The 27621-nt window shown below is 38.7% G+C and overlaps 1 protein-coding gene across 3 annotated transcripts; it reads right to left on the bottom strand.

Annotated features, from left to right (window-relative positions):
• Positions 1-5107: 5107 nt before the first annotated feature.
• Positions 5108-27366, bottom strand: LOC128865927 (uncharacterized). Of its 3 annotated transcripts, XM_054106358.1 has the most exons (9): positions 26458-27366; positions 26053-26351; positions 20711-22285; positions 20460-20638; positions 19019-19103; positions 12707-12884; positions 9246-12631; positions 8292-9176; positions 5108-5443 (listed from the first exon to the last, which is right to left on the bottom strand). In XM_054106358.1, the coding sequence occupies exons 3-9, from the start codon at positions 22235-22237 to the stop codon at positions 5108-5110; spliced, it is 6576 nt and encodes a 2191-aa protein (XP_053962333.1). In that variant the 5' UTR covers positions 22238-22285; positions 26053-26351; positions 26458-27366. The 3 variants fall into 3 exon arrangements, with proteins under 3 accessions (XP_053962333.1, XP_053962342.1, XP_053962324.1); XM_054106367.1 differs by having other exon boundaries at positions 19019-19100; positions 26053-27366; XM_054106349.1 differs by having other exon boundaries at positions 26053-27366.
• Positions 27367-27621: the final 255 nt, after the last annotated feature.

A 27621-nucleotide genomic window follows, 5' to 3' on the forward strand; every position in this document is an offset into this window, starting at 1 on the left:
TTATTATTCCATCGATCCACATTTCCAAATATTCATTGGAGAGCTACTGTCGTAAGGCACAAACGTCAGTATAAGTTTTTTATTTGAAGCGTAAACAACAATATTTTTACCACACTTGAAAATGTCGAATTTCGTGCCAAATAATGTGTTTTTGCGGGGAATCCTTCTTCATTATTTTAATATGAAGAAAAAAGCAGCCGAAAGTCATCGTATCTTGGTGGAAGTTTATGGTGAGCATGCTCTATCTGAGCGAACGTGCCAGAAGTGGTTTGCACGCTTTAAAAGTGGTGATTTTGGCTTGGAAGACGAAGAACGCGAGGGTGCGCCGCCAAAGTTCATGGATACCGAATTGGAGGAATTGCTCGATCAAGATCCGGCTCAAACGCAAGAAGAGGTTGCAAAAACTTTGGGAGTTGATCAATCAACCATTTCCAAACGTTTAAAAGCCATGGGAATGATCCGAAAGGTAGGCCATTGGGTGCCGTATGAATTGAAGCCAAGAGACGTTGAACGCCGTTTTATGGCATGCGAACAACTGCTTCAACGGCACAAAAGAAAGGGTTTTTTGCATCGAATTGTGACTGGCGATGAAAAGTGGGTCCATTACGACAATCCAAAACGTCGGGCAACGTATGGATACCCTGGCCATGCTTCAACATCGACGTCGGCGCAGAATATTCATGGCCTGAAGGTTATGCTGTGTATCTGGTGGGACCAGCTGGGTGTTGTGTATTATGAGCTACTGAAACCGAATGAAACGATTACGGGGGATGTCTACCGACGACAATTGATGCGTTTGAGCCGAGCACTGCGAGAAAAACGGCCGCAATACGCCGATAGACACGACAAAGTTATTTTGCAACATGACAATGCTCGGCCACATGTTGCACAAGTGGTCAAAACATACTTAGAAACGCTCAAATGGGATGTCCTACCCCACCCGCCGTATAGTCCAGACCTTGCGCCATCCGATTACTATCTCTTCCGATCGATGCAACATGGCCTGGCTGACCAGCACTTCCGTAATTACGATGAAGTCAAAAAATGGATCGATTCGTGGATTGCGGCAAAACCGACCGAATTTTTCACAAAGGGAATCCGTGAATTGCCAGAAAGATGGGAAAAAGTAGTAGTAAGCGATGGACAATATTTTGAATATTAAATTTGTAACCATTTTACGTCAATAAAGTTTCAAATTTCGAAAAAAAACCGCACGAACTTATTCATAGTCCTATTATATATAATGCTTCAATTTATAGGAGAAATATATAATTCTAACAATTCATACAATATAGGTATATGCCAATAAAGTTATAAAATATGAAAATTAAAAAGAAAAAAAAGAGATAAAAAAAATACAGATTGTTAATCTGGTTTCTATAGCAGCATAAAATACTGCCTAATTATTTTTCTGTTTTTTGTTTGGTGCCACCGAAGTGACAGTCTATTGCCGGGTATAAATCCCTTTGCGTAAACGCAGCAAGGAAGCTTCCAAGCAGCTACAAAGTACATACATTTTATATGTAGATAAGTACAGCTCGCGACAAACGACAGCACATCAACTTTTGATCAGTTTTGACCAAGGCGAATCTATTAAAGATGGTGTTGGTAAATCAGCTGAGTTGTTTTCTTTTTTCTTCTTTCGCCGTGTCCATGTGGCTGTCAGCTCAGAATGAAACGAGGCGGCGACATTATTTGTTTTCTAGTTTTTCAATACTTTGCTTTGCCAATCAAACGTAAAGAACAGGGTTGTTGGTCTAGTGCCACCGCCTTTAATGAATGCGCCTTGGTTTTGACTATTTTCAATTTTCGTTTTAATGCTCATTATTTATTTTTATTATCATTTAAACTGTATACAAAAATTAGACAAATATTATAAAATTTTCGGCCTCAAATAGGATTTTTGATTTTGGCTTTTTTAAGGGGACAGATACCGGTAAAATTTTGAAAAAACAAAAAAAAATTTTTTTCATAAAATGTTAATATATTCCTTTAAGAATATGTCAAAAAAATTTTTAGAACGTAAATTTAAGTATTTCTTCTATTATAGATCGTCAAGCGTGACGACTCTATTCTTTGCGTTCGAGCGCTGGGAGAGGTATAGTTCCGTTGTATTCAAACTTTAGACACGTTTTTCTCAAAACTCTATTTTTCGAATTGGCGTACACGATAACTCGAAAAGTTATTGACCGATCTCCCTGAAATTTTGCACACATCTTTTTATGGTATTCCTTTCTATGTGAATTTACAATTTGAAAATTTTTCGAAAAATAATTTTTTCAAAGCAAAAATAGTAGGAAAATTCGCCACAAAATTAATTTTTTTTTAAGCATTTTATTCCGCGAATTTTTTTTCATTTGTTTTTAATTCATATAGAAATTATGACATTAATAAACAAAAAAACTTTTGATTTTTTGTATTCAGGTCCCTGACGCCGACGCTACAATGCCCGCCGATTGAGAAGCCCCGCTCCGACCTTCCTGGAAGAATCCGCCAAAAAAAATTTTTATTATTAAAATAAAAAAAAAATTATATTATTAAAATAAAAAAAAAATTATATTATTAAAATAAAAGAAAATTTTATATTATTAAAATAAAAAAAAATTATATTTTAAAATAAAAAAAAACTATATTATTAAAATAAAAAAAAATTAATATTATTAAAGTAAAAAAAATGTATATTATTAAAATGAAAAAACAAAATTATATTATTAAAATAAAAAAAAAACAAAATTTATATTATTTTAATGTATAAGTAAACTGTATGCCAATTTTGAAAAAATATATTGACTTCTTCATTTTAAATAATTTTATTGAAAATCAGGGAAAATATGGCCGTTTACAGGTATCTGTCCCCTTAAACTATATACATATATACATATGTATATATAATTGGCGCGTACACCCTTTTTGGATGTTTGTCCGAGCTCCTCTTCCTATTTGTGGCGTTTTTAAACTATAGCTTTTTAAATTTTAGTGAAGTTGTTTAAATAAAGTTTGTTTATATGGAGAAAATGCGCAACAGCTTCAGGGAGAAAAATTATAAAAAATCTTCTAACAACTTCGAACTTGCACTTTATTCCAAGAGTATCGTATTATTGTTGTATCGCACTAAAAACAAAAAAAAAACTAAAAAAAATCTAGTGAATAATTAAAACCCGCGAATTCGGATGAAAAGTTTGCAGATTTTTTCTAACTTTTGCATACAATTTTAAAACTCGATTTATATGATTTTTGTTAGAAAACTAGCCACAGTTTTATATAAAAAAAATAATGAGCATTCAACAAAAACGCAAACTAGTCAAAGCTTGTTAAAGCGTTGAAGTGCCATCGTTTTGTCGCGAGGCGTAGCTATATCGTATTTGACGAAGCAATTCACGAGCACGAACTAATTTTATTGATTAGTGCTATCTCAGTAAACTTACATTATTATTGAATATGTTTTATACGGTAATTATTATTTTATATGTATATTAAATTTTAAAAGTTCAAATTCATTACTTGATTTTTTTTTTTTTTGTTTTTTTGTTTTACAATAAAATTACTGCTACATTTATAATTACAAGCTAATCACGGTATTTCGTAATATTTCATTGTGAATTTAATTACGCTTAGTAGTCATAAGCATGGTAATAGTATTATTTTTGAAAAACTAACAACATATGCATATTAGTGGGTATGCGTTTGTACGTACGTATGTATGTGTGTATGTATGTAAGTTTTTATGCGTTAAGATACAAATGTGTGAATGACTTTTACATATAAGTAGATGCTTATATGTAATTACTCTATGATTTAATGTACGGCTTATAGTATGTATTTACATATGAATGTGTGTACTTTCCACACATATTTACTTACTTTTTTTATAGATACAATACTTTTAAAATACTTAAACTAATCCAAACAAATATTTATACATTTCATTATGCACGTATGTACGTTAGTATGCATAGCAGGCATGCACTTGGCTAAAGTACTTCGAGCAGGGCATTCGTGTAAACACAATTCCGGCGAACGGCGAATTTCAATTTCACCCAACGGGGCGACAGCGCCCAGCAAATTTGCTTAATTAAGCACAATCAGAGCGTAAATGGTTAATGACAAAGTTCTATGTGCTTACAGAAGATTCTAAGCTGGCTGATAGGGTGACACACTATGCAGCAGACACAAATTTTAGAACATGAAAGGAATACAATAAGAAATAGATGGTTTAAAAAGAATTTGAAATATAGGAAAATATCTTTTACTGGATGTTAAATTTTTTTAAGTAACAAAATTAACACTTTTCAACAAACAAACTAATATATTATTGTCTAATTTCGATTTTAAAAACCTGAGCAGATTCAACAAATGGTCACAACAACAAATAAATATCGCGGCGCCGCGTATGGCGGTCGAGCGAATTTTAGTGCATTCCATTTTTTATAGCTAACATGCGCCATAATTCGCCGTTCGCCTGTATTGTATTTACAAATGATATTATTATGACATTGACAAGTTGTTATGCTGTTTACTTATACATTTGCATATGTATATGTGTGTGAATTTTACATGGCTAAGCTACTAATTCAATTGTAGTAGTATTAACTGCGTTTAAGTTTCAGTTGAATGAACTACTTTAGTTTCTAAAACCTAAGAACTTCTATTTACATACGCATCTTAAAAATAGTGAAAACTAAAAGCAACTAAAAACCAAATGTCAACTTAAAGAAAATATTCGAGTGCACAGCACTTCGTTGTTGTGGTTTCATTATTTATGCGAGAATTTCGCCTGCTTCTTCTAAGTATTTTAGAATCTCTGTACTTCATCCTCTTCTCATTCGTATATTCAATTTCTTTCTAGCGCAATGGAAAGCGGACAAGGGCCAGCCATGGCTGCTGGCGGCGAACGCTTCGTTGTAGTTGTTATAGCTGCTGCTGTCGCTGCTGCAGCTGCTTCGGATCCTGGCATCATTGCCTGCGCCACTGTTACCGATTTTGTTTTCTGCGCCATAGCTATGCCGCCACTACCACCACCTCTATTGCTGCTCGCATGTGTCGGATGTTGTAGGTGCATTGGCATTTGTTGATTGCCCGCATTTGTGCACGAGGCTGCTGCGCATCATCACATTTGCGTGGGTCGCAAAACGCCACAAGACATCGATGTTGCACCTCCCCCACTGGTCGCATTATGCATTGTAGCCATTGTTTGTTGCATCGCTTGCGCTGCAGCAGCTGCTCGACTGCGTGAATTGCCTCTGGCCATTGACGCAGCGCTGCCGCCATTACCGCTCATCATTCGCTGATGTTGTTGCTGGGGTGTTAGCTGTGTCATCGCCTGTGTTACGTTCGACGCCGGTGCGGTTATTGTGGCCATATTAGCTGCACCAGCGTTGTTGGTGGGCGCAGCGCTGGTCAGCTCCCAGCTATTGCCGCGTTGTACGAGAGCTGTTATGGGCAGCTGTGAGGAGGAAAAAAAGAAGAAAAATAAACATTTAGTTAGTACGAATAGGAGAGTAGAGTGCCGTTATAACTTTTAGCTTTGGTGATTAATACATTTGTGGGAACCCTGGTAATTTTTTTTTTTCAATTAACTTCATTTCATAAAAATCTCATTGGCAACGCTAATATACACATTTGGTCATTAAAATAGGTTATGGTTTTTATTCCATAGGTTAATATAACAAATGTTAGTTTGGCGAAAAGAACTCCATTAATTTCTCGATAGATGACTGCAATGATCGATATCTCGAAAAGTATCGATCAAACAATTTACAGTTTATGCTCGTTGTCGAGGTGACATTTCACACTAAAAACAATTCTTTCGCTGTGTTTTGTTTGTTCCATTCAGTTGTGGGTTACAGGGTGTTAACAATGGTCAAAGTCAACAAAGAGAAAATTCGGTGCATTTTACAGTTTTTCTTTGATAAAGGCGAACATACAAGCCAGGCCGCTGAAATTGTGAATGGTGTTTATGGAGCCGATACTGTAACAACAAATTACGTGCAATTTTGATTTCTTCGAAAAGTGCCTGAACCTTTTGATGTTAAAGAAAATGTCGATAACATCGAAAATATCCATAAAATCACAGAACTAATCGAAGTTGATCGGCATGTTGGTATTCGTAGCATCGCCCAGTAGCTAAAGATCGACAGTTTTACACTATTTGCACAAAATTTTTAAATTGTGTGTCCACCATTGCATAAACACTTTTTTCTATTCGATTTGACATAGAGTTGATAATCCAACGGCAGGTTTCTGTTGGTGTAGAATATCATAGTTCTAAATCCTTCTTATTTTTGAATGTTTCCTTCCCGATTCGCTACTTTAAATCTGCCCAAAGGTTTCCATTGGGGTTTAGATCGGGTGACTGGCTTGGCCAATCCCATAACACTATTTTGTAAAAACCATTCATGCGCTAACATTGAGGAGTGTTTTGGGTCATTATCTTGCATAAAAAGGCACCGAAGTGACATTTGCTCCTCTTAAATTATGTCCTTGTAAATAATTAGTAAATGTCCTTAATAAATTTGCCCATTTTATTCCACTCCATATCAAGAGAAGCATCTCCAAATCATAAAATTGCCGCCCCAGTGAACAGTCAAGCACACTAGTTTTTTTGGGAGCCGCGGTGAGAACACTGGTTCTTTAGGACGTCTGACATTTTCCCCAAGATCATTTCCAAATAAATTTATTCCTCTTACTTCCTCTTACTTAAATTTGCTTGTTTCAGCAGAGGAACTTTACAAGCTATTCTGCCTTGTAGATTCATGTTGTACAATCGCCGCCGTACAGTTCTTGCTGATACTGCGTTGTGCAATGTGCGGCTGCAGGGGCTTTTGATGACTCAAAAGGATCCCTTTTGGCAAGAGTCACAATTAAATTGTCAGCAGTGCAAGATGTTTATTTTTGCCACCACGTAATTCTGTGGATTGTAGCAAAATTTTAATATCCTTTTTTTCAAAACTATGTTTTTTGAACTGGTGCTCACTGTAACTTAAAAACCGCTTGGTAGATTTCAATGAAATGTATACTGCTTTTGAAAAACATAAAAAACTCGTGCCTGATCGAAGGATTTTTTTTTCAAAAATTTCGATTTTTTTTAAACAATTAATTGTCGGTTTCTTTCTCGAAAATCTGAAAAATATTTTCTGAGGCCGCCATGTCTTTAATTTAGAAAAATTAAGCTTCGATCAGACACAAAATTAACTGTTAATAAAACTAATTTCTTTTGTCCGATTGATTTTAGATTAATCTCCAAGGACTTGTGATGATTGCCGCAAGGACTTCTGGAGAAACGGGCTCAACACAAACAGCGATAACTTTTACAATTATTAATTTTTTTTTTTAATTTGCTAAAGTCAAGTCGAAACATTAAACTTTTGGTATTAATGCTATGTAAAATAAAGCAATTCTAGCAAAACAAAATTATTGAAAATTATAATTTTTTCGGGCCTCTGACTACCCCTAACCCCTCAACAAAAACAATGTTTGAACCGTCCAAGTGACTCAGTGATAAATTTGTACGATTTTTTTTGTTGTCGAAGATTGAAAACAAACCTCCGCTCCTAAACTGTGCAATGCTGCGCACGACCCATCTTTGAAAGAAATTCATATTAATTATTAGTTATTAAATGAACTATCTAATTCGCTTCTCGCGTTACATTTTTCATTAAAAAGTTCAATATTTTTCTTTTAAAAATTCAATATTTTTCAATTAAAATGCAAGAGTTATCCGCAAAATGCCTATTTTAGTGGCCACACAAAATTACACTTCATGAAAATAATCGAATCTGTGCAACCACACCAACTCCATTTAATATAACGGGTCTTTTAAATTCACAACGAAGCAGTGATGCAAAAGAGAAATTTCAATAAAGCTTTAAATTTTCCCAAGCGGCACAAGGAAATCTATGGCAAAAGGCTTGTCAATTGGCGCGTACACCCTTTTTGGGTGTTTGGCCGAACTCCTCCTCCTATTTGTGGTATGCGTCTTGATGTTGTTCCACAAATGGAGGGACCTACAGTTTCAAGCCGACTCCGAACGGCAGATATTTTTATGAGGAGCTTTTTCATGGCAGAAATACACTCGGAGGTTTGCCATTGCCTGCCGAGGGGCGACCGCTATTAGAAAAATGTTTTTATTAATTTTGGTTTCACCGAGATTCGAACCAACGTTCTCTCTGTGAATTCCGAATGGTAATCACGGCTACGGCGGCCGCCGTTAGTTACACTCCGAAATATTCACTTTTCAGAATGTGTACATATGTAAGCTTAAAAATAAATGGATATACTGTTCACCCACTCACCGGTATATTGACACGTTGCACTGAGTATGCTGAACCCCGCATATTTCCACTGCCACTATTACTATTCACAACGCTACCGCACTGCGGCACAGTGCGCAAATAAGTATTAGAGGGCAGCTTCAGCAATTCAGTCGCTGCTCCGCTTGCATTGGCAGCGGCAATTGTGGCCATCGAGGTAATACCAGCACTGCCACCACCACTACTGCCAACACTAACCGTATTCGCCACGGACTGTTGATGGCCGACTTTTGGCACGCCGTGCTTGTCCTTTTTGTTGTTCATAGCATTTTTATTGTAGTGCGCCGATTGCTGTTGCGCCATTGAAGTTGTTGTTGTGACGGTCATTATATTGCCACTAGAAGCTTTAGTGCCGGCTCCAGCATGCAGTTGCTGCGGCTGCGGTTGTCCCATTGCTGACACTGTCGACGTCATGGTGCTGCTGGCGGTTTTTGCCAAACTCTCGCTAACGCCAGCATTTGTGGGTCGTGTTTGGGCACAGGTTGCAGAGTGACGCGACCAATGCATTTGTTGGCAGGGATAATCACAGTAGGACGTATTCCAGCAGCAATAGAATTGCGCTTCGCGCCCACAATTCGAACACCACTGCTTCTTTTTGGTCTCCTCGATGGATCGCAGGCGCTCTTGCTCGCATTGCTTGCGTATCTCGTTGGCGATGCGCGTCTTCTCGTTCTCCATGCTTTTTCGCATTTCGCAGAGCATTAGATCGGAGGTACGTTTCAGTTCAGCAATTTCTTGTTCATATGCCTGTTTAGTGCGTTCAAGCTCCATTTTAAGCAATGTTATTTTGGCTTGCAACACGGGTTCCTCGCCGACAGACATCTCCAGCATGGTGTCCTCCATGACGGATATAAAAAAGTCCGTTAACTGGAAAGGCAGGGCGAAAATATATTAGAAATATGGCGACTACTACAACAAAACATTTATTTTACTCACCTTGTGTGCATTCTCCACCAGCGTCTGACACACCGGCCCTGCCTGCGAGGGGAACATGGTCGTGCCATCCGACTGTAATGGACCATTGGGACGTTGCACCATCTTGGGCGGTCCACGGCAAATCGCATCGGTAACCATGGCGGCCAAGCTGGGTGTGACAAAGTCGCCACTCGAAGTACTCGCCATGCCGATAGTGCTGCTTGCAGCGGCAACAGTTTGCTGTGTACCAAGATCAGCTGCGGATGATATCGATATGTTACCACTGCTGACGCCTCCACTACCATTGTTAGTGTTATTGCCCGCTATTGGCATATTCATAGCCAAAGAAGATGCTGCTGTAGGTGCCAATATACTGGTGGATGGTTGAGAGAGACCCGCCAGTGGAGGCGGTGCTGACATGCTGAGCGGCGTAAGAAGCGCCGGTCCATTTGGACCGATACTGCCGTTGCAAGTGACAAAAGGTGTTGCTATTGGTGTGGTATTAATGGCGACATTGACATTAGCACTGGAGTTGCAAAGCACATTGTTGTTGCTGCTCAAGTTGTTGTTGCCTGCACTGTTATTATCACTCAACGCCACTCCCACTGTAGGTGTTTTGGAAACAGCAGTCAACGGTGGTACTGGAATCGAATGAGTGCTTGCGCTACTACTGCTGTTGCTGTTGCCGTTGCCGACAGCGGCGTTTCGCTGCGCCTCATGTGGCGACCACGCTTGCCGTGGTATGGAAACCATGCTATTTTTAAGTAGCGTACGTTTCAAGTCGTTATTGGTCACCAAGGGTGGAGTAGTAGTTGGTGGAACACCAGGCGTTGGTAGCGGCGCGGCGGGAAAGATGCTACGCGCCGGACTGATATCAGGTGTGCCGCGATTAGGAAATGATTTGCGTGCGCGCTGCTGGGGCGGTTGTAATGGCTGTAATTGTGCTTGTGATTGAACTGTGATCGATGGCTGTGATTGCGGCAATTGGTGTGGTTGCTGCTGCTGTAGCTGTTGTTGTTGTAGGTGCTGTTGTTGTAGGTGTTGTTGTGGTTGTTGTTGTGGTTGTAGCTGCATCGGCGCGCGATTTATTGTATTGCTTACTATAACTGCACCCTTTTGTGGCTGCAACTGTGGCTGCGCAACGGCCGATGCCGGTAATGGGCCATACGGGACGCCACGGGTATTCGTTCGTCTATTGGACGGGCTAATGTGCATTACCGCCGCAACCGCCGTCGTTGCATCCATCGCAGCGGCCACTTCCTGTACAACCTGTGTCGATGATTTTAGTGCGACTAAACTCGGCTGGGTGTTGCGTGCATTTTTTGCATTCACGCGCTGTATCATAGTATCACCAACGCGCACCGCATCGGGCAACGTGGGAGGGGCCACCCCCGCTGTAGTCTGTACATCGGACGTCTTATCGCCAGTAACTGTGGACGTATTGATTGTTTGCTGTGAGGCGGTAATAAGCCCTGTGTTGCTTACGGCGGCGACTATTGGCTCCTCCTCATCAGACATGACTTCCTTTTTTACTAGTGATAAATTCGGTTGTATAACCGGTGTTGTGACATCAGCTAATGGCACTTGCGTAACAGTAGCGCTGCTCACCTTTGGTACCGGCACAGCTACCGATGACACCGTGGCTACTTTCTCATTTGCGTTCGCACAAGTGGGATGTGTCTGCTTGTTGCTCTGCACGCTTGCATTGGCGGCCAATGGCATGTCCGCTTCATCATCTGAAGTAACTTCCTTTTTAATCTCTACAAACGGCACTAAGTCCTTGAGTATATGCGTGGATTCGTTTGATTTGGTGCCGCTCTTTTTGTACTCCTCCGTCTTCGACGAGCCACTAGTGTGCGTATTAGCGCCTTTGCTACCGCTGGCACTGTTACTCTCATTGTTGCTGCTATTGTTATTGGTAGCGCTGCTCTCCTGTGTTCCACTTACAGCATCTGTAGCTGCGAGGGTGGTCTTGCCTCCTAGCTGCGCAGCTGGTTGGGTCTCGTCTGTGGCTGCATCTATTACCCCCTTCGACTTCGTTGATTCATCCGTGGGTTTCTTGGCTCCCTCTTTCGATATTTTCTTAATTGTCACACCATGCTTATTTTTAACCAAATTCTCCATCATTGTTTGAGCATTATGCGATGGAGATGACATTGGTATAGGCGTTGCTACCGTAGCCACTTCTTCTTTTACACACACAATCGGGGTCTTCCTATCAACGTTCAGCTTAGCTGTTGTTGTGGTGTTTGAAATAGGCGTTGAAATCAAAGCGGAAGCCTTTGTTTCGGCGCCAACTGCAACTGTCAACGCATTTGCGTTTGTTTTAATCGTAATCATTGGTACACGTGGCTCATGTTTGGCGTGCTTCGTGCGGTGGCGCTCAGATTCGGTTAACTTGGTGGAACTATTGCCGCTACTGCAGCTTGTGTTTGCGCTCCCACCGCCGCCATCATCCGCACCATGCTTGCGCTTGCCTGTTGTAGTATTTCCACTGCTAGCAGCGCTACCGCCCACATTATCGATAGTTTTCATTTTCTGCTCCTCCTCATCAGCGTCGAATTTTATCATCTTCGGCATTGGCAGCTCAAGATCTTCGCCTGCATCTTTTTTGCGCTCGCTACTCGGTTTACGTTTCAATATTACAGCGGTCACCTTGGACGAATTGCTATCATCGGAACTCGCTTTGCTCACCACCTCATACTTGGGTGCCATTGCGGATGACTTTATTTCGCCAACATTACAGCCACTACTTGCACAACTATTATTGATCGCTTTCTTATTCGGGCTACCCGAATGGTCCGAGTCATTGCCCGACTCTGTGGCACTCGCCTTCTTTATAATCGACAAATGATTGTCAGCCGTTTTCACAATTTTATACTGCAACGAGGGTTTCGGCACAAGCGCTTGTTGCCTCTTCATATACTCCATCACGCCAGGCATCATCATTTCCAATTGTTGCAATTCCTCTGCCGGTTCATAGGGCACTTTAAATTTGGCATACTTGAAAGCGCCAACTTTAGTTCTTATCTTTTCAATGTGCACCTCCACTTCCTTGATGCAATCGGCCAGCTCGCGCGCCGAACGCTTTCCAGTTTGAGTGTTTGGATCCTGATCGGAGTAGAGAAAACAATCTTTGACCGGCACAAAGGCGCGATCATGTTCGCCGAAAAAACGCACATTTACATGCGACAGTCCCTGTCCGGGTCCCATGGCTTTGGCGGGCCAATAAGGGAAGCCCTTCAACTTTGCCCAAAGTAAAAGGTGTGGCTGGGCGCATACGTCAACAAACCAATCGGTGCGCGTATTTGCATTCAGATAACATTCGCCACAGGTGTCGATTTCATTGGCCTCCTGGCGGCAAACTTTCAGTATGGCTTTAGCCGTAAACACCTCCTTGCTAGAGCCTGAAAAGTTACACATTTATTTAGCATGAACCAAGTAATTTAGAGCTTTATATATATATATTTTCTTTTACTCACTGCCACTGCTTAGGATGAGCGCATTGTGTAGTATCCATTTAGTTTCGTTGAGGAAATCTTCTGAACAGCGGAAAGCACGTTTCTCGATCTTCTCCTGCAATGTTGAGAATGTGACGGGATTTACAATATACTTGGAGTAATGCAAAAGATCCTCGTCGGTGTACAGGAACTTGGAATACTGCAAGAAGAAATGAAAACAGAGGGCATGAAGCAGGACAGCTTAGTTTATATATTTAAAGCTAATAATAATGAAGAAACACTAAATAATATAACACATGGGTCATGGGCCTTACGCATAGATGGCACTAGTTTTATTGCATTAACCGCTTTGTCAGTTAGTGCTAACCTTAAAAAGGCAGCTCTTCAAATTTCTATTCTTTAGTTTGAGAGTTATTGTGCTAAGAGTGAGGCTACTTTTGTTATTTTCAAAACAATGGATCAAAAAGGATTTCGTGTTTTAATTTTACACTGTTTTTTGATGGGAAAAAATACCGTTCAAGCGAAGCAATGGCTTGAAAAGTGTCACGGGGACTCCGCTCTATCTGAAAGAACAATAAAAAGATGGTTTGCTAACCTCAAACGTGGTCGTAGAGACACCGATGACGCACAGCGCAGTGGGCATCCAAATGAGGCGGTAACACCAGAAAACATAAAAAAATTCACAAAATCGTTTTGCATGATCGAAAAGTGAAGTTGCGCAACATAGCTGACATTGTAAAGGTATCAAAAGGACGTGTTGGCTTTATGTTTCATGAGCATTTGACTATGAGAAAGCTCTGTTCAAAGTGGGTGCCTCGTTTGCTCACTGTTTTGTTTTATCAACTCAACGCATCGTGTCACAAGTCAAACAAAACAATGGTAAAGCTGCATGTATGCAACGTCGAATTACTCCCACAACCCCCGTATTTTTCTCCCAGCAACTTTCATCAGTTTCCAGAGCAAAAAAACATGCTCCCGCTCCCCGGTAAGAAATTTTGCTCGAATGAAGAGGTTACCGCTGAAATTGTGGCCTATTTTTAAGCAAAAACTAAATCGTTCTCCAAGGGTGATATTGAAATGTTAAAGCGGCGCTAGATTGCGTTGTTGATAAATAAAGTTAATTTAGGCTAAAGCTAATTAGGCCTTTTCAGTCCATGTATTAGTTTAATAAACAGCTGGCTACTTTTCGATAATAGAAGTGCTTTTCGCAATAGAAAATTTTATTTTTGCCCCTATTTTTTTACTCCCGCCAAATTTTAGTTTGCTAATATCGAGTCCAAAATTTTTAATTTTTACGGATAAGGGCGAGATTTTGATATATTATTTTAATATGTAAACTGGTTTCACGATATGAGCCACACTATGACATCGTACAAGTTATACTTCATCATCTTCAACAAAAAAAATTATTAGTTTGGTGAAAAATAAATCCATTTTATTTTGCATTAACTTTTGCGCAAATTGTTTAAAATTGTTTTATGGTCGATCTTTAGCTCCTGGGCGATACTATGACGACCACTGGTCAAACGTCTTCTAGATAGAGACCATAGCATAGCATAGAGACCATTCTAGCATAGAGACCATGTTATGGACTGGAAATTGTTTTCCGCTAATCCGTCAAGGACCACTCCGTGGTACCATTGACTTAATGAATAAATATGTTTACAAAGCATAATGGAGTTTATAATGGGCCTCTTATATTCGCCACTTCTCTATTCGCCACTCTCTGCCCAGATATGTTTATTTATACCAGTTGCTTCATCGATTCGCCACTTGCTAACACTTGGCGAAAATAAGAGCCTAGTGTTGCCACATGCCGAAGGAAAAGGCCACTAAAATGGGTCTTCCAACCAGACAATGGTCCGAAGCATACGAGAAAGTCTCTAAAATCTTGATTCTAGAGAAATAAAATGGGCGTAATGGATTGGCCACTGCAATCTCAGCACCTTAACCCTAATGGGGAATTTTAAACCGTTCAGAAAGCGTGAAGAAATATATCCCAGGCCATCATTAATAGTTTGAGGGCGTAAATGCTACGGCGGTATCTTTGAGATCAGTATATTTGGCACAAACTATTTATATTTTACTTTTTTTTTAATAATGTACTACTTTTTTTAAGCTGTAATTGGTTCACCTCGGTGAAGATTTAAGAAATTAATTGTGAAAAATTTAATTAATATTTTTGTTTATATTATATAAACTTTCATTGTTCAAAATAAAACCAAAATAAATGGTCACAGGCAGCTAATTGCTGTGCAACTGACAGTATTCAACTAATTTCAGTTACAAATATTTTGTGCGTCGATAATTTCCGTAGGGTTGTATTGAAAAATATCATTAAATAAGTTAAAATATTTTTTTAGAAAAATCTTAGAGCTTTTGATTTTTTCTAAAATAATTTCAATCATACATTTATTTCAACACCCAAAAAAACCCACGAGTGCGCTACCTGATTCGCATGAAAATAGGTCAACAAATTAAATAAATATCATTACTTATCAATTATGTCACTACTATACAAATCCAAATCGTACGTACATATGTATTGTATGTGTGTGCGTAAAGGCCAAATAACAAAAACTATCTTAAAGCATCGGGTTTCCATTTAATACATTTTTTATTAACAAAACGAACAGCATAAAATGGAATATAATGATGAACAGGTAAACAAACAGAGTGTAAAATTGAGAGAATACAGCTGGCAATTCGCCGCATTCTATAAAGAGGCGCAAACATGGAGCAAATGAACGTCAAGCAAGCAGTCGAAGAGCACAAATTAAGTAGCATGGATGGGAGGATGAGGAAAACAAGTTTGCCGCCACAAGCACCCGGATGTAATTGTTGGAATTAGTAATGCCAAGTGTAATACATAAATATTTTATGCAGCAAATCTGTAGCTAGTGTGCAATTGTACTATGATATGCTTACTTATATGTATATATACATATGTATGTGCATACGTATGAATACACACAAATAAAGACCTGGTCAATTGATTATCACTTGCTTTCGTCACTGTAGGCCAAGTTGTTTAAGCAGTCATGAACATAACTACATAAAGGTGATGAAATAATTATATATACATATATACATAGCAATATATATATGTATATAATTATAATTGGCGCGTACACCCATTTTTGGTGTTTGGCCAAGCTCCTCCTCCTATTTGTAGTGTTCTCTTGTGTAGTCTTGATGTTGCTTCACAAATGGAGGGACCTACAGTTTCAAGCCAACTCCGAACGGCAAATATTTTTTTATGAGGAGTTTTTTTATGACAGAAATACACTTGGAGGTTTGTCATTGCCTGCCATTAATTTTTGGTGTTTCACCGAGATTCGAACCTACGTTCTCTCTGAATTCCGAATGGTAGTCACGCACCAACCCATTCGGCTATGGCGGCCGAAATTTAATTACGAAAGTGAAAAAGCACTATCCCATATGTATATATGTATATATTAGAAGATGGTAGAACAGGGGGGGAATCAATTGGTCTAACTTCAAAAAATCGATTCCAATGGGTATCTACCCAACAATCTTCCAGGCAGAAATACATGGCATTGAGATATGAGTGAACGAATGTCTCCGTAGAAAAATGAATACATAGTTTCAGATAGTCAGGCGGCTTTGAAGGCCCTTTTATCAACTACAATCACTTCAAAAATGGCACATGACTGCCTGAATCTTCTTAACATGCTACTGACAAGCTACTTTCACTAGACTTAAGACTTTTAACTGGTTACTTTAAACGCCACTGTAGCCTAAGATATCCCTTAAACAAAATTGGACATCATCTGCCGATTCTGTGAAATGGACACTGAAAATTCAAAACACATTCTTTGTAAATGTCTTGCACTAGACAGGGCCTTCATATGAATTATGGAACAATAAACCCCAGAATGTGTTTCAATTTTAAAAAATAGATTTAAAAAATGTTTAATATAAGGACTTTTCACCATCAATTAGTACAGTAGAAAGATGGTTGCGTGGAACAAAAACGAAAAAAACCTAAATTCGAATGCGACTTTCTCAGCGACATTTAGAGCATTTTCGCAAGGATAAAGTGAATTTTGTGCGTCGGTTTATCACTATGGATGAGACTTGGGTCTATCACCATGATCCTAAATCAAAACAAGGGGCTAAAGAGTGGTGTGAACCTGGTTCTTCGGCTGCAAAACTAGTTCGTGTCCAGAAATCGGCCAAGAAGGTGTTAGTTAGCATCAGTTTTTGGGATGCGAAAGGAAAGAAAATTATGTTTGTGAATTACTTGCAAACTGGTAAAACAATAAATTCTGAATATTATTGCAACCTTTTAGACCAGCTCAAGGAAAAAAATCGTGAAAAAAGACTAAATTTCCCAAAGAAAAATGTTCTTTTTCATCAGGACCATGCAACGTGTCAGAAGAGCATTTTGACAACGGCTAAAATCGATGGATTAAAGTTCGGATTGTTGACGCATCACCAGATTTAGCCCCTAGCGACTTCCATCGCTTTTCAGGCCTAAAAAAATGCATGTTTGAAAAGTGTTTTTGATCAAATGACGAGAGCATAGCATAACAGATGTGGAATCATATTTTGCCAGCCCTTCCAGATTCTCAGGATGGAATTCATTAATTGGAATCTTATTGGAACAAGCGTATTGTTGTTCATGAAGACTATTCTGAATAATACGGTATATTTCAAACCATAAAATTGCGCTTTTCTTATCAAACCGCAAAACTTATTGAACAACCTAGTGCAAAAAAATATTTCTATAAAAGTTTTTAATAACATGTGAAGAGGCAACGAAAAATCGTATACGATTCAGTGGAAAGTAAGGCTCAAGCGATTTTGCAGCTGGCCCAGACTTTATCGCAGTGGTCCTGATATTGTCTGCATTTTTATTTTCAAATGTAAAAAAAATTTTAAATAATTTAATTTCGAAAAATAGTTCAAATGTGTCACCCACTATTGCAGATATCAACAGGCCAGTTCTGTGCATTTCACCTTTTTGCTTATTTATCAAAGTAGACGCGATATTCATCATGATGCTTGTATTCCGTATTAAAAATAAAGAGACATCTTCCTGCAAAGCTCTACAGATAAATTAAAATGCATAGCTGCTTGCACGACGCGGTTGATGGAAACGATTACAGCCTGATAAAAATCCTGATTTTTGGTAAACTGTCAAAAGCACAGAATTGAGCAGCTGCAATATACATATGTACATACATATATACATATGCATATGTAATAGCTAGCTTTATCGCCAATATACATACATATTAAGTAAAATTTCTTAATTACATATGTATGTACGTGTATGTATATACATACATACGTATATTATCAAAAAAATGCTAAAAAATATAAAACTACTGTGAACATGACAAGCAATATGAGAAAATGGTGGAACAATATTTCAGGACGAATTCATATACATACACACATATGATTCGCTTTGCAATATATATTACATATTTGTTTCTATGTTCATATATTTGAAATTTGTGACGGAAACACAATGCAGACAAAAAAATCTAAACCTACGAAATGACTGCGACAACACAGGCATATTCAATTTTTAGTGTATATACTATACATATTATATATATATATATGTATATGTTCATGTGCTACACATCCAACATACTGAAACTTAAAAGCAACGATTAGTTGTTGTTGTCTCAGCTGTTGTTGCTAGTAGCTTATAGAAGCCAACAAAGCTAAAAGAAAATGCGTTGAATGTAGTCGATATGTGATACACGTTCGTGCATTGCACGATGGTGACAGAGTCGACGAGACGAGCACAAAAACACAAACAATTGCGATAACAAGCGCGCCGAGGCATCATGTGATATTGATGAAACAGAATACTACAATGGGTTGTACTACTTGGCTTTGTTGGTGTCGGAGACGAAGTAAAGAAAAAACAATGTAAATAAGTCAGATATCGTAAACTGGGAATTTGGATTGATTTTAAAACATGAAAATGATACTAAACACATCATAAACAATGTTATCATGTGAATACTTTTAATATTTTATACCCTGACAGCGGCATTTTTCTTTCTTTATGATTCTAATTAAGTTCACAAATGATGTAACGCAATTTTACTCCCCCGTACAAATTTAGATTTAGAATGTAGCAAAAATATATCGGAAGTATTTATAGTGAAACCTACAAGAATGAATGAGCACAAAACGTCCTCTTTGGATACAAAATTTGTCATAAATATTAAGGCACCTTCTACATAAGTACATACATATGTATATTTATATTTTGTGTGGCCATTTTAAGTTGCACTCATTTGTAGGTATGTATGTAGGTTTGCGTTTTCTAAATTTACTCACCCCTTTAACCATCTTCATGCGCTTGAGCGCGAACGAAAGAAGCTGGCTCAGCAAATCCAAGGACACCTCACTGCGACGTGAGCTGCTATGAAAAGGAAATAATTGTAGTTAGTTACGGTAATAAAACATTTGTATATGAAAATATGAAATAATGAGCAAACTTATAGTAGGTAATAAATTTAATCAAATATTTAAGTTGATTTTGTTTGATATGTAAATTCGTTGGTCTCTAAACTGTATTTTTTTTATTTATTTTTATTATTACTCTAAACTGACAATCTTTGTTTATATATTTTGATATTCTGGGGATCAAAAGCAAAAACTAAACACAATGGTCATGTTGTTCTTGCTGCTAAACTGTTGCTACCTATTCAATGTGCCCTGGTACTACTCTTAATCCACTCTATTTAAGTGGTGATTTTGCGCCTGGCATACTCCAAAACATTATATCCACAAACAAATAGGTTAGCCTGCATTATTTTGACTGAAATATGGTGAAACTAAATAAAATAACTTATGGAACTAAATTGATTTTAACTATAGAGTAGTCGCGGCAGCACTTCGCCATACATATTTGAAACGGCTTTTTGCAATAAAGAGTTAATTATTTTATAGGAACAGACGCTACGTGCCACACAAGCAACGAAACCATTGATATTTTACGGGAAAAGTTTCCGGACCGTGTTATCTCTCGAAGAGGTGATCACAATTGGCCACCGAGATCTGGTGATTTAACACCTTGTGAGTTTTTTTTTTTTGGCCACGTGAAAGAGAAGGTTTACGCCAACATCCCAGAGTCGATTCAAGGCCTCGAAGATCGAATTCGTTTGGCTATCGAGGACATAGGGCAGCCACTTTGCAATTCGGTTATGGAAAATTTCATGAAAAGGATATTGCCCTGTAAGCGTGGTCGTGGTGGCCATTTGCCAGATGTTATTTTCCACTATTAACAGCATACTTTCCTCTTTATAATGAAATAAACATCCGACCACTTATATTAAAAAATAAAATGTTTCCCCTTTACTTTTGATTTAATTTTAGACAATTTCTTTTCAACGTAAATATTTGCGGTCACACGAGTTTTAATCTGTGAATTTTTGGATTTTTTTGGCTTTTATGTTAAATATTTTTAAATTACTTCTGAAAACAATTTGCATTATAATATGACTGAATTAATTTTGTTACGTTCGATCGTCGTCTGACGATTGACTTTTTGAACAACGTCGATTAATAGTAGTTTTAAGGTGGTGCTTTTTTTAATTTAACATAAGCCAAGCAACTCATACTCATTTTCACAACTTACACATTATAACACATGATACCACTATGGATCAATTTCTGGTCTATGTGCCATCTGCAGTATCAACCAAGTCTAACCTAACCTGACCTACACAATTATATTCCAAGCAAAATCAAGATCATTGAAATATATTTTATTTACCGTTTGGGCCCATTCAATACGTTCTCCACGTTCACGCACTCGGGGCACACCCAAGAATCGTCCAATTTTGTGGATGCTGCTATCTTAATGCATGTGTAATGAAAGCAACGCACACATTTAGAGCAGGGCAATAAGTCGGCGCACTCGCGGCATTTCCAACAGAAGCTATCCCAACCACGCTGCAAAAATGAATACATACAGAAACTTGAATACAATTCTCTTTAAACTAAAAATAAAATCAATGCACTTACCTTTGGTGGTGGCGCCCAATAAGTCATTAAGCGCGCCTCGACGCTATCTATATATACCGACATACCATTACTGCCACCACTCTCCCCCCGCTCCAAAGATGCATCCAGCAACGAGCTTGTGCTGCCTACCAATCCAGCAACTGAAGCATTACTATCGTTCATTGTATTATGCTCGACCGGCAAATGCAATTCATCATCCTCGCCACCATTGACAAAACTTCGCTCGCCATCGTCCGCTTCCGAAGACACTTCGCCTTCATCGTGTTTCACACGATTCAAAAACTCCATTTGCTTTTGCACAAATTCTGAATTTTGCGAACGCATATTTGTTCGCTTGAGCATCTTCTCATCGGATGGCCAGCGTCTCAGCTTACCACCAGCCGCATCCAGAATATCAGTACTCTTGCGATTAACGCTTTTGCTGCGTGAACGCCGCGGAAATGCGCTTGAGGAGGAACTGCCGCCATCGTCCTTAAGCGGAGCGAATTTGGCAGGCTTACGCTGCTTTTCAGCATGCGAATGATGATGGTGATGATGATGGTGTGTGGGTGTTTGTTCGTTAGCATCTTTTGGTGTGTTCTTTTGTCGCTTTCGCACGGTGTCGGTAACAAATTCACTTAATACCTTTGATTCATTCACGGAACGCTGGAGTGCAAGAAATTCGCGGGAAAGTGGTGTGCTGCTGCGCGCAAGAAAACGTGCATTTTGTTGTTGTTGCTGGTGTTGCTGTGATGAATTAGGCGATTTGTCTTCATTGGGTGAACTCGGTTTGCCAGTATCTGCACCGACTGCATCACCCAGCTCCGTGACAACGGCGCTCGAAACGTTGCCGAGTTGATCAGACGCTGTATTGATAGCAACCACATGACTGTTGTCTACTGGCTGCTCATTTATCAATTGGACCATAATTAACTTATTACTTTTCGTTTTCATAGGCAACATCTTGGGTTTCGCCGCTACGGCAGAGACGATTTGCACTGGTACTGGGCAACCACCAGCAGCGACTGGTGACGAGTCAATCACAATCGATGATTTGTTGTCTAAAATCGTTTCTAATTCCGGCTTAAGTGCCTGACTTCCTAAAACTATTGTTGGTATGGATGTTGAAATGCCGGTTGTATTGCCGCTCGCTTCCTCAGTAGCAGCGGCGGCAGAAAGTGTAGCGCCTTCTAGAATATTCAGACCTTTCTGCCCTGTATGACGTTCATTTTCCTTATAATCGTCACGCTCACTATAAGAATCTTCCAAACAATTCTCTTCTTCAGCATCGCCTTCTCCCTGATCGCCGCGCGTCCCTTCCTGATCATCTTCTACTTCCATATCATCTTCATCTCCGTCCATGTCACTACCTTCTTCGTCTTCCAATTCCACATCTTCTTCATCTGCTATGGATACGCTGTTTACATTGAAATTATCGCATTTAACGACTGGCGGTGCTAATATGGGCGTGGCACCAACAATACGCTCATATACTGGACCAGGTATCGAGTCAATGCTATCCTCAGCAACCAAAGCGTTTTGCTCCATTACAACGCTGATGATATCATACGAATGCTGATATGGCCAGAGTCAATGCTAAAATTCGTATGCGAAGAAATTGAGAGTAAAGAATACAAAATTAATATGATTATTCGAACTAATTTAATTAATTATGTAAAGAAAAAACGAAAAAAAAAAAATAGAAAACAAAATGCACAAATACCAGAAACGACAAACAAATGAAAAGAGTGAAACGCGTCTGCGGAATACAGCAGTGGAGACGAATGAAGCGACGATGTTGCTGATCAGTTCATATGGTGGCATACATCGTTTTCACCGTCGTCAATACCGGCAATCTTCGTCCGCTACGAATTACTATAATACACGACGACGAAAGCAAGAAAAGTAACAAAAAATGGCATACACACAGTCGAGTAATATATGACATTCGTACATTTATGCCATCACAAAACGCCTACAAAATGTAGATGCCAACGAGCGCCGAAATGAGTTTCCAATCCCCTCCAATCAGAACCGCCACCGCAGAAAAAACACATCCCGTCAACTGCTAACAGGTACGAAAAGAAGTACCCGTACAGTCAGCAGCCGCGTATACCTATTTTAGACAAAGCAATATATGCATGGCGTGCATAAGCGTGTTAATGTTGCTGAAGCGACAAACGATAAGCATTCTTCAATTTCTACAATTTTGTTGTTGTGTAGTCATCATTATTCAATATCTAATTGTTACACCGAAAATATATGCATGTGTACATACAAGCAAATCGGTGCATAAACTTACATACAGATACAATATTTACATACACATGCATATATTCAAATACACTTCCCAAACATAACGGTAGATGCAACAAAGTTATGTCAAAGCTGCTTGTAGCAGAGTACTGAGCTGCGTATTATCGTAAATTATGCAAACATAAAAATTGTTGCCATTAAACTGGCCTGAGTGGGGTAGGAATTGGGAGTTAGGAGTTAGGAGCACATGAAGAGCAATATAAACTAACGTTTTCATAGGCCCAATGAAAAATGCAAATGTATTAAAACTAAACAAAGAAAGATAAATATTTCTCAACCATTTTTCACATTTTTTACGCTCTCTTTTGCATGGTAACTACCCTCTGGCAGGTAATGACAAACCTCCCACCAATAAATTATAGTATTATCCATACGTCATTAATATAATTGGACTTGGAAGAGCCATGATTTTAGTCATATCACCCAAGCAGTGTTTCCCAATAATTTTTATTGAAACAATTTATCGCATAAAAAATGTGAAAATCTTATATCGAAATAAAAAAAAAATAATAACAGTAATTAGCGTGTACACTTCTGTTAGATGTTTGGCCGAGATCCTCTTGATGTTGTTCCACAAATGGAGAGACCTACAGTTTTAAGCCGACTCAGACGGGCAAATGTTTTTTTCCAGAGGAGCTTTTCCAATGCAGAAAAACACTCGGAAGTTTGCCATTGCCTGCAGAGGGGCGACCGCTATTAGAAAAAACTCTTTCTTCATTTTGGTGTTTCATGCACTCAGACTATAACCTACGTACTCCGAGTGGTAGTCATGCACCAATTCATTCGGCTGCGGCGCCCGCCTATGTCGGATTTATTTTCTGCAATTTTGCTGATACGCCTCGAAAATACCCATACTTTACAAGTCACCAATGTGAATTGAAGCACATGGAACAGTCGCTGAGCTTAAAGATAATATTCAGCTTGAATGCTTGGGATTCCATTCAATGTTTCTACTGCGGCTGCGATCTCGAGCTCACCAACAGAATTGCCTTTGAACATAATAAATCATAACCCTTTCTGGCCTCGACCATTGTGCCTATGTTGGATTTATTTTCTGCAATTTTGCTGATACGCCTCGAAAATACCCATACTTTACAAGTCACCAATGTGAATTGAAGCACATGGAACAGTCGCTGAGCTTAAAGACAATATTCAGCTTGAATGCTTGGGATTCCATTCAATGTTTCTACTGCGGCTGCGATCTCGAGCTCACCAACAGAATTGCCTTTGAACATAATAAATCATAACCCTTTCTGGCCTCGACCATTGTGCCTTAAGGTAGTAGTCTTGGACCGCTCTTCTTTGTGCTCTTTATTAATAGCCTTGGTACTTGTTTAACCATTCTTAATTCGTACTTTACGCCGCTGACCTAAAACTTTATAGTAGAATTATATTCTCGTAGTTATAACAAACAATTAAACAATGTAATGAGTGGAGTATCAAAAATAAATTATCGCTTAGCGTTAATGAATATTTTCATGTGGCCCTGTCGAAAGCAAAAAATCTTATCGCCGCATATTATATCGTCCTATACTTTCCACTTTCTACTGTTGAAGAACACTTTACTTTTGCTAACCATATAAATTCTGTTATTCCCAAGGCTTACTCCAATTTAGCTTTTTTCAAAACGTCATGCGAGAGATTTTAAGGATATCTGTTTAATTATCTAGTCCAAGCCCATTAAGGTTTTTAGTCGTATCTTTCACATGCATACTGAATTTTTGGAAAAAATGTCCAACACCTGTTTCTTTTTTTCTCGATACTTATTAGAAACGACCCTTTACAACAGCAAACAATCTAACCATTTAATACGCACAATAACTTCGCTTTGGTGCCACAGCAAAAAGTGCCGATTTTTTTCCAGTAAGACTAGTCGAGTACATTACACAAATTTTCAAGTTCCAAAACCAAAAAGTTACCAACAACCAAAAGCTAGGAAGTTAAAAAGATGTGATAAAAGTTAGAAGTAAATTAATTTTTGATTTAACTAAACATATTTTTGGGTTTTCCCAAACCTTACAATTTTCGATTTGGGTCATTCTTTAGCATTATTTCAGTGATAAGCAAACACAACCATTCTCGGAGAATGCAAACTCGGAGCTTAGTCAAGGCTTCAAATGGAATAGCTTTAAGCGTAATACAACAAAACGTTTGGAACGAACTAAGTCAGATTTCAGACGAAAAATGTCTTTATTTGTCTGGTGCATCAAAATAAATTGTTCAAATAGTTGTCGCTTCTAGTTGTTTTTATTACGACCGCGTAAGTGGGGTAGAAGCAACGGCATTTAGTTTAATAAAGTCTATTATTATGCCATTGTAACTGACTTAAGGATCAGCCCAAAAATGCATTCGTGCAGTGAGCTCATGTTCCAAAGTTCACTTCTACAGTTACAGCAAACTAAGCGTGTAAGATATTCACGCCAACCAGCAAAGCTGATTGGAACTTTAACAGAATTTTTCACAAAGGATTATCAATTATAATTATTTATGCAGTTAGAGCTACAAAAACTAATGAGCATAGCAAGTGCTTAACAGTCAACGTTTACTAAAACGCAATCTCGTCCTAACAGCCAATCCACAACCTGGATAAAATCACAACTTTCCAGCGCCTTAGTGAATAGATATTTTTACCGCATTTTCCCCCATTTTTCTTTTCTATCGCAGCTCCAGCTGCTCAACCGTGTTGGGCATCGCACTTGAACTGGCGAAGCTGTTTACTCACACACGCGCACGCATCTGGTAGAACAGCTAAACACTTGCACCAATCATTGCCCTCAAACGAAACGGACTCGTTTTGCAACACCATGTGGTAGTGGGTGCGCACTTGAGGTACGCCAGGTGTTGGGCACGTGCCGGCAAATTCCAAAGATATTTTCAACCGCATATGCTGCAAAATCCATGCGTACACTCAGGGTCACTCGTATGCACAAAACACGAGGTTAGGATACTAAAAACTCCAAGCAAACAAGTAGTCTTCCAAAAAATATGCAAACAAAAATGTATGTAATCTTTTTCATCAAAAAACAAGTCACCTGTACTATACTTACAGTTACTGCGTGCTTTAGTATGCGGGCAATCGTGATCTTGCTGCTGCTGCTCTTACTGATTCTTTAACTCTTTCCACGCTGTCGTGAGCCGCTGCTTTTCGTGCGGGTTTCACATTCGTGGCCATGGAGTGCCTTCCTTTCTACTGCTGCACCTTTGCACCAGCCTACTATGTTCACAGTAGGTACGTATGTTTGTAGCTGGTTACTGAAATGGCTGCCGACGTGATGACCAGGACTACTGCGCTGTATCGATTTCTCCGCCGGGGCACAAATTTTACAGGTCTGGATTTTACTTTCGCCTATAAAGGTGTTATTTTTTGTGGGTTATGTCAAATTCCGATTGATAGTCAGAGCGGTCTGTATGCTAATTTTTCGTTTACAATCAAGAATGCCAATGTCTCTCACCACCAATGCACTTGCTACACCACTACGAATATAATCCACTGTCCACTCTTTTCCAAAGCTGTTAGTTATAATTCACAAGCCGTGCGAATAAAGTTTATACATAATTTTTTACTTTTTAATTTTCCAATACATGAAATCGCTTTTCTTCGTCGACTTTGTCGCCTTCGCAATTCGCAAAACAAATCGGCCACTTATTTGTATGTGCATATGTTTGTGCGAATCCACATATGTATGTAAATATGTATACACAAATTTATATTTGACGTTTCAGTTTTTGTAGTTCATTTTCTGACCAATGGCCCTCATCGATTGCACAAAATACATTATTTTATATGGATTCACATTGTAGCCATGCAATAATATACAAATATATATTTTTTAAACTGTACTAAAAATTAATTTTCCATTGAAAATATGTATTTAAAACACAGCTCTCCAACCTATGGCGTTTAGTAGTCGCTCGCGCGGCTGTTGTTCGTTGTTGTCTGTTTGTCTCCCTGGCTATTTCACTTCGTTGTTGTTCACGAGACCTCGCTACTATTTCGCATTTCGCCGCGTTAGCAGAGCCGAAATATTTGTTTGTGTTCGCTTGCTTTGTATTTGTGTGGATTTGCCTTTCCTTTCTTTCCCTCACTTTCCCTTCCCTTCTACACACATTCCATCATTTCCTTTCCACATGCTCACATTGGAAACGCATGATTCAATATTGATAATATTTTTAATTGAATCAGGTTGAGAACGTATACACTGTTAAATTGTTTGCATATTTAGACTGAGCTGATTTGGAGTAAATCATGTGGATAATGGTAAAAAAACACAGAAACTTAAACCCGCTTGCTTCCTCTTCGTTGTTTACCAAATTGACGTTCTCTGCGTTCTCTAAATGCGCTTACATCGCACAAAGAAAAGAAGCAACAGCGAAATTTATTCGCCGTGGTTTTATTATTCTCTTGCTCTTGAAGTTATCCGAATGTCGCTCAGCTGCTCTCTTTGCACATCTTGTAGCTTGGGAAACTTCGTGAATGCTCTTCAAATTCATCAACAAATTTTAAATGAAATTTCTACAAATATTTTTTCTTCGAACTGCAAAATGCTTCCGAAATTTGTTTATTGAAAGTCCTAGATTTGTGAATACCAAACAACTAAAAACTATTTCTTAAAACA

This window comes from Anastrepha ludens, chromosome 2 (genome assembly GCF_028408465.1).
Source record: "Anastrepha ludens isolate Willacy chromosome 2, idAnaLude1.1, whole genome shotgun sequence".
Classification (NCBI taxonomy): Eukaryota; Metazoa; Arthropoda; class Insecta; order Diptera; family Tephritidae; genus Anastrepha; species Anastrepha ludens.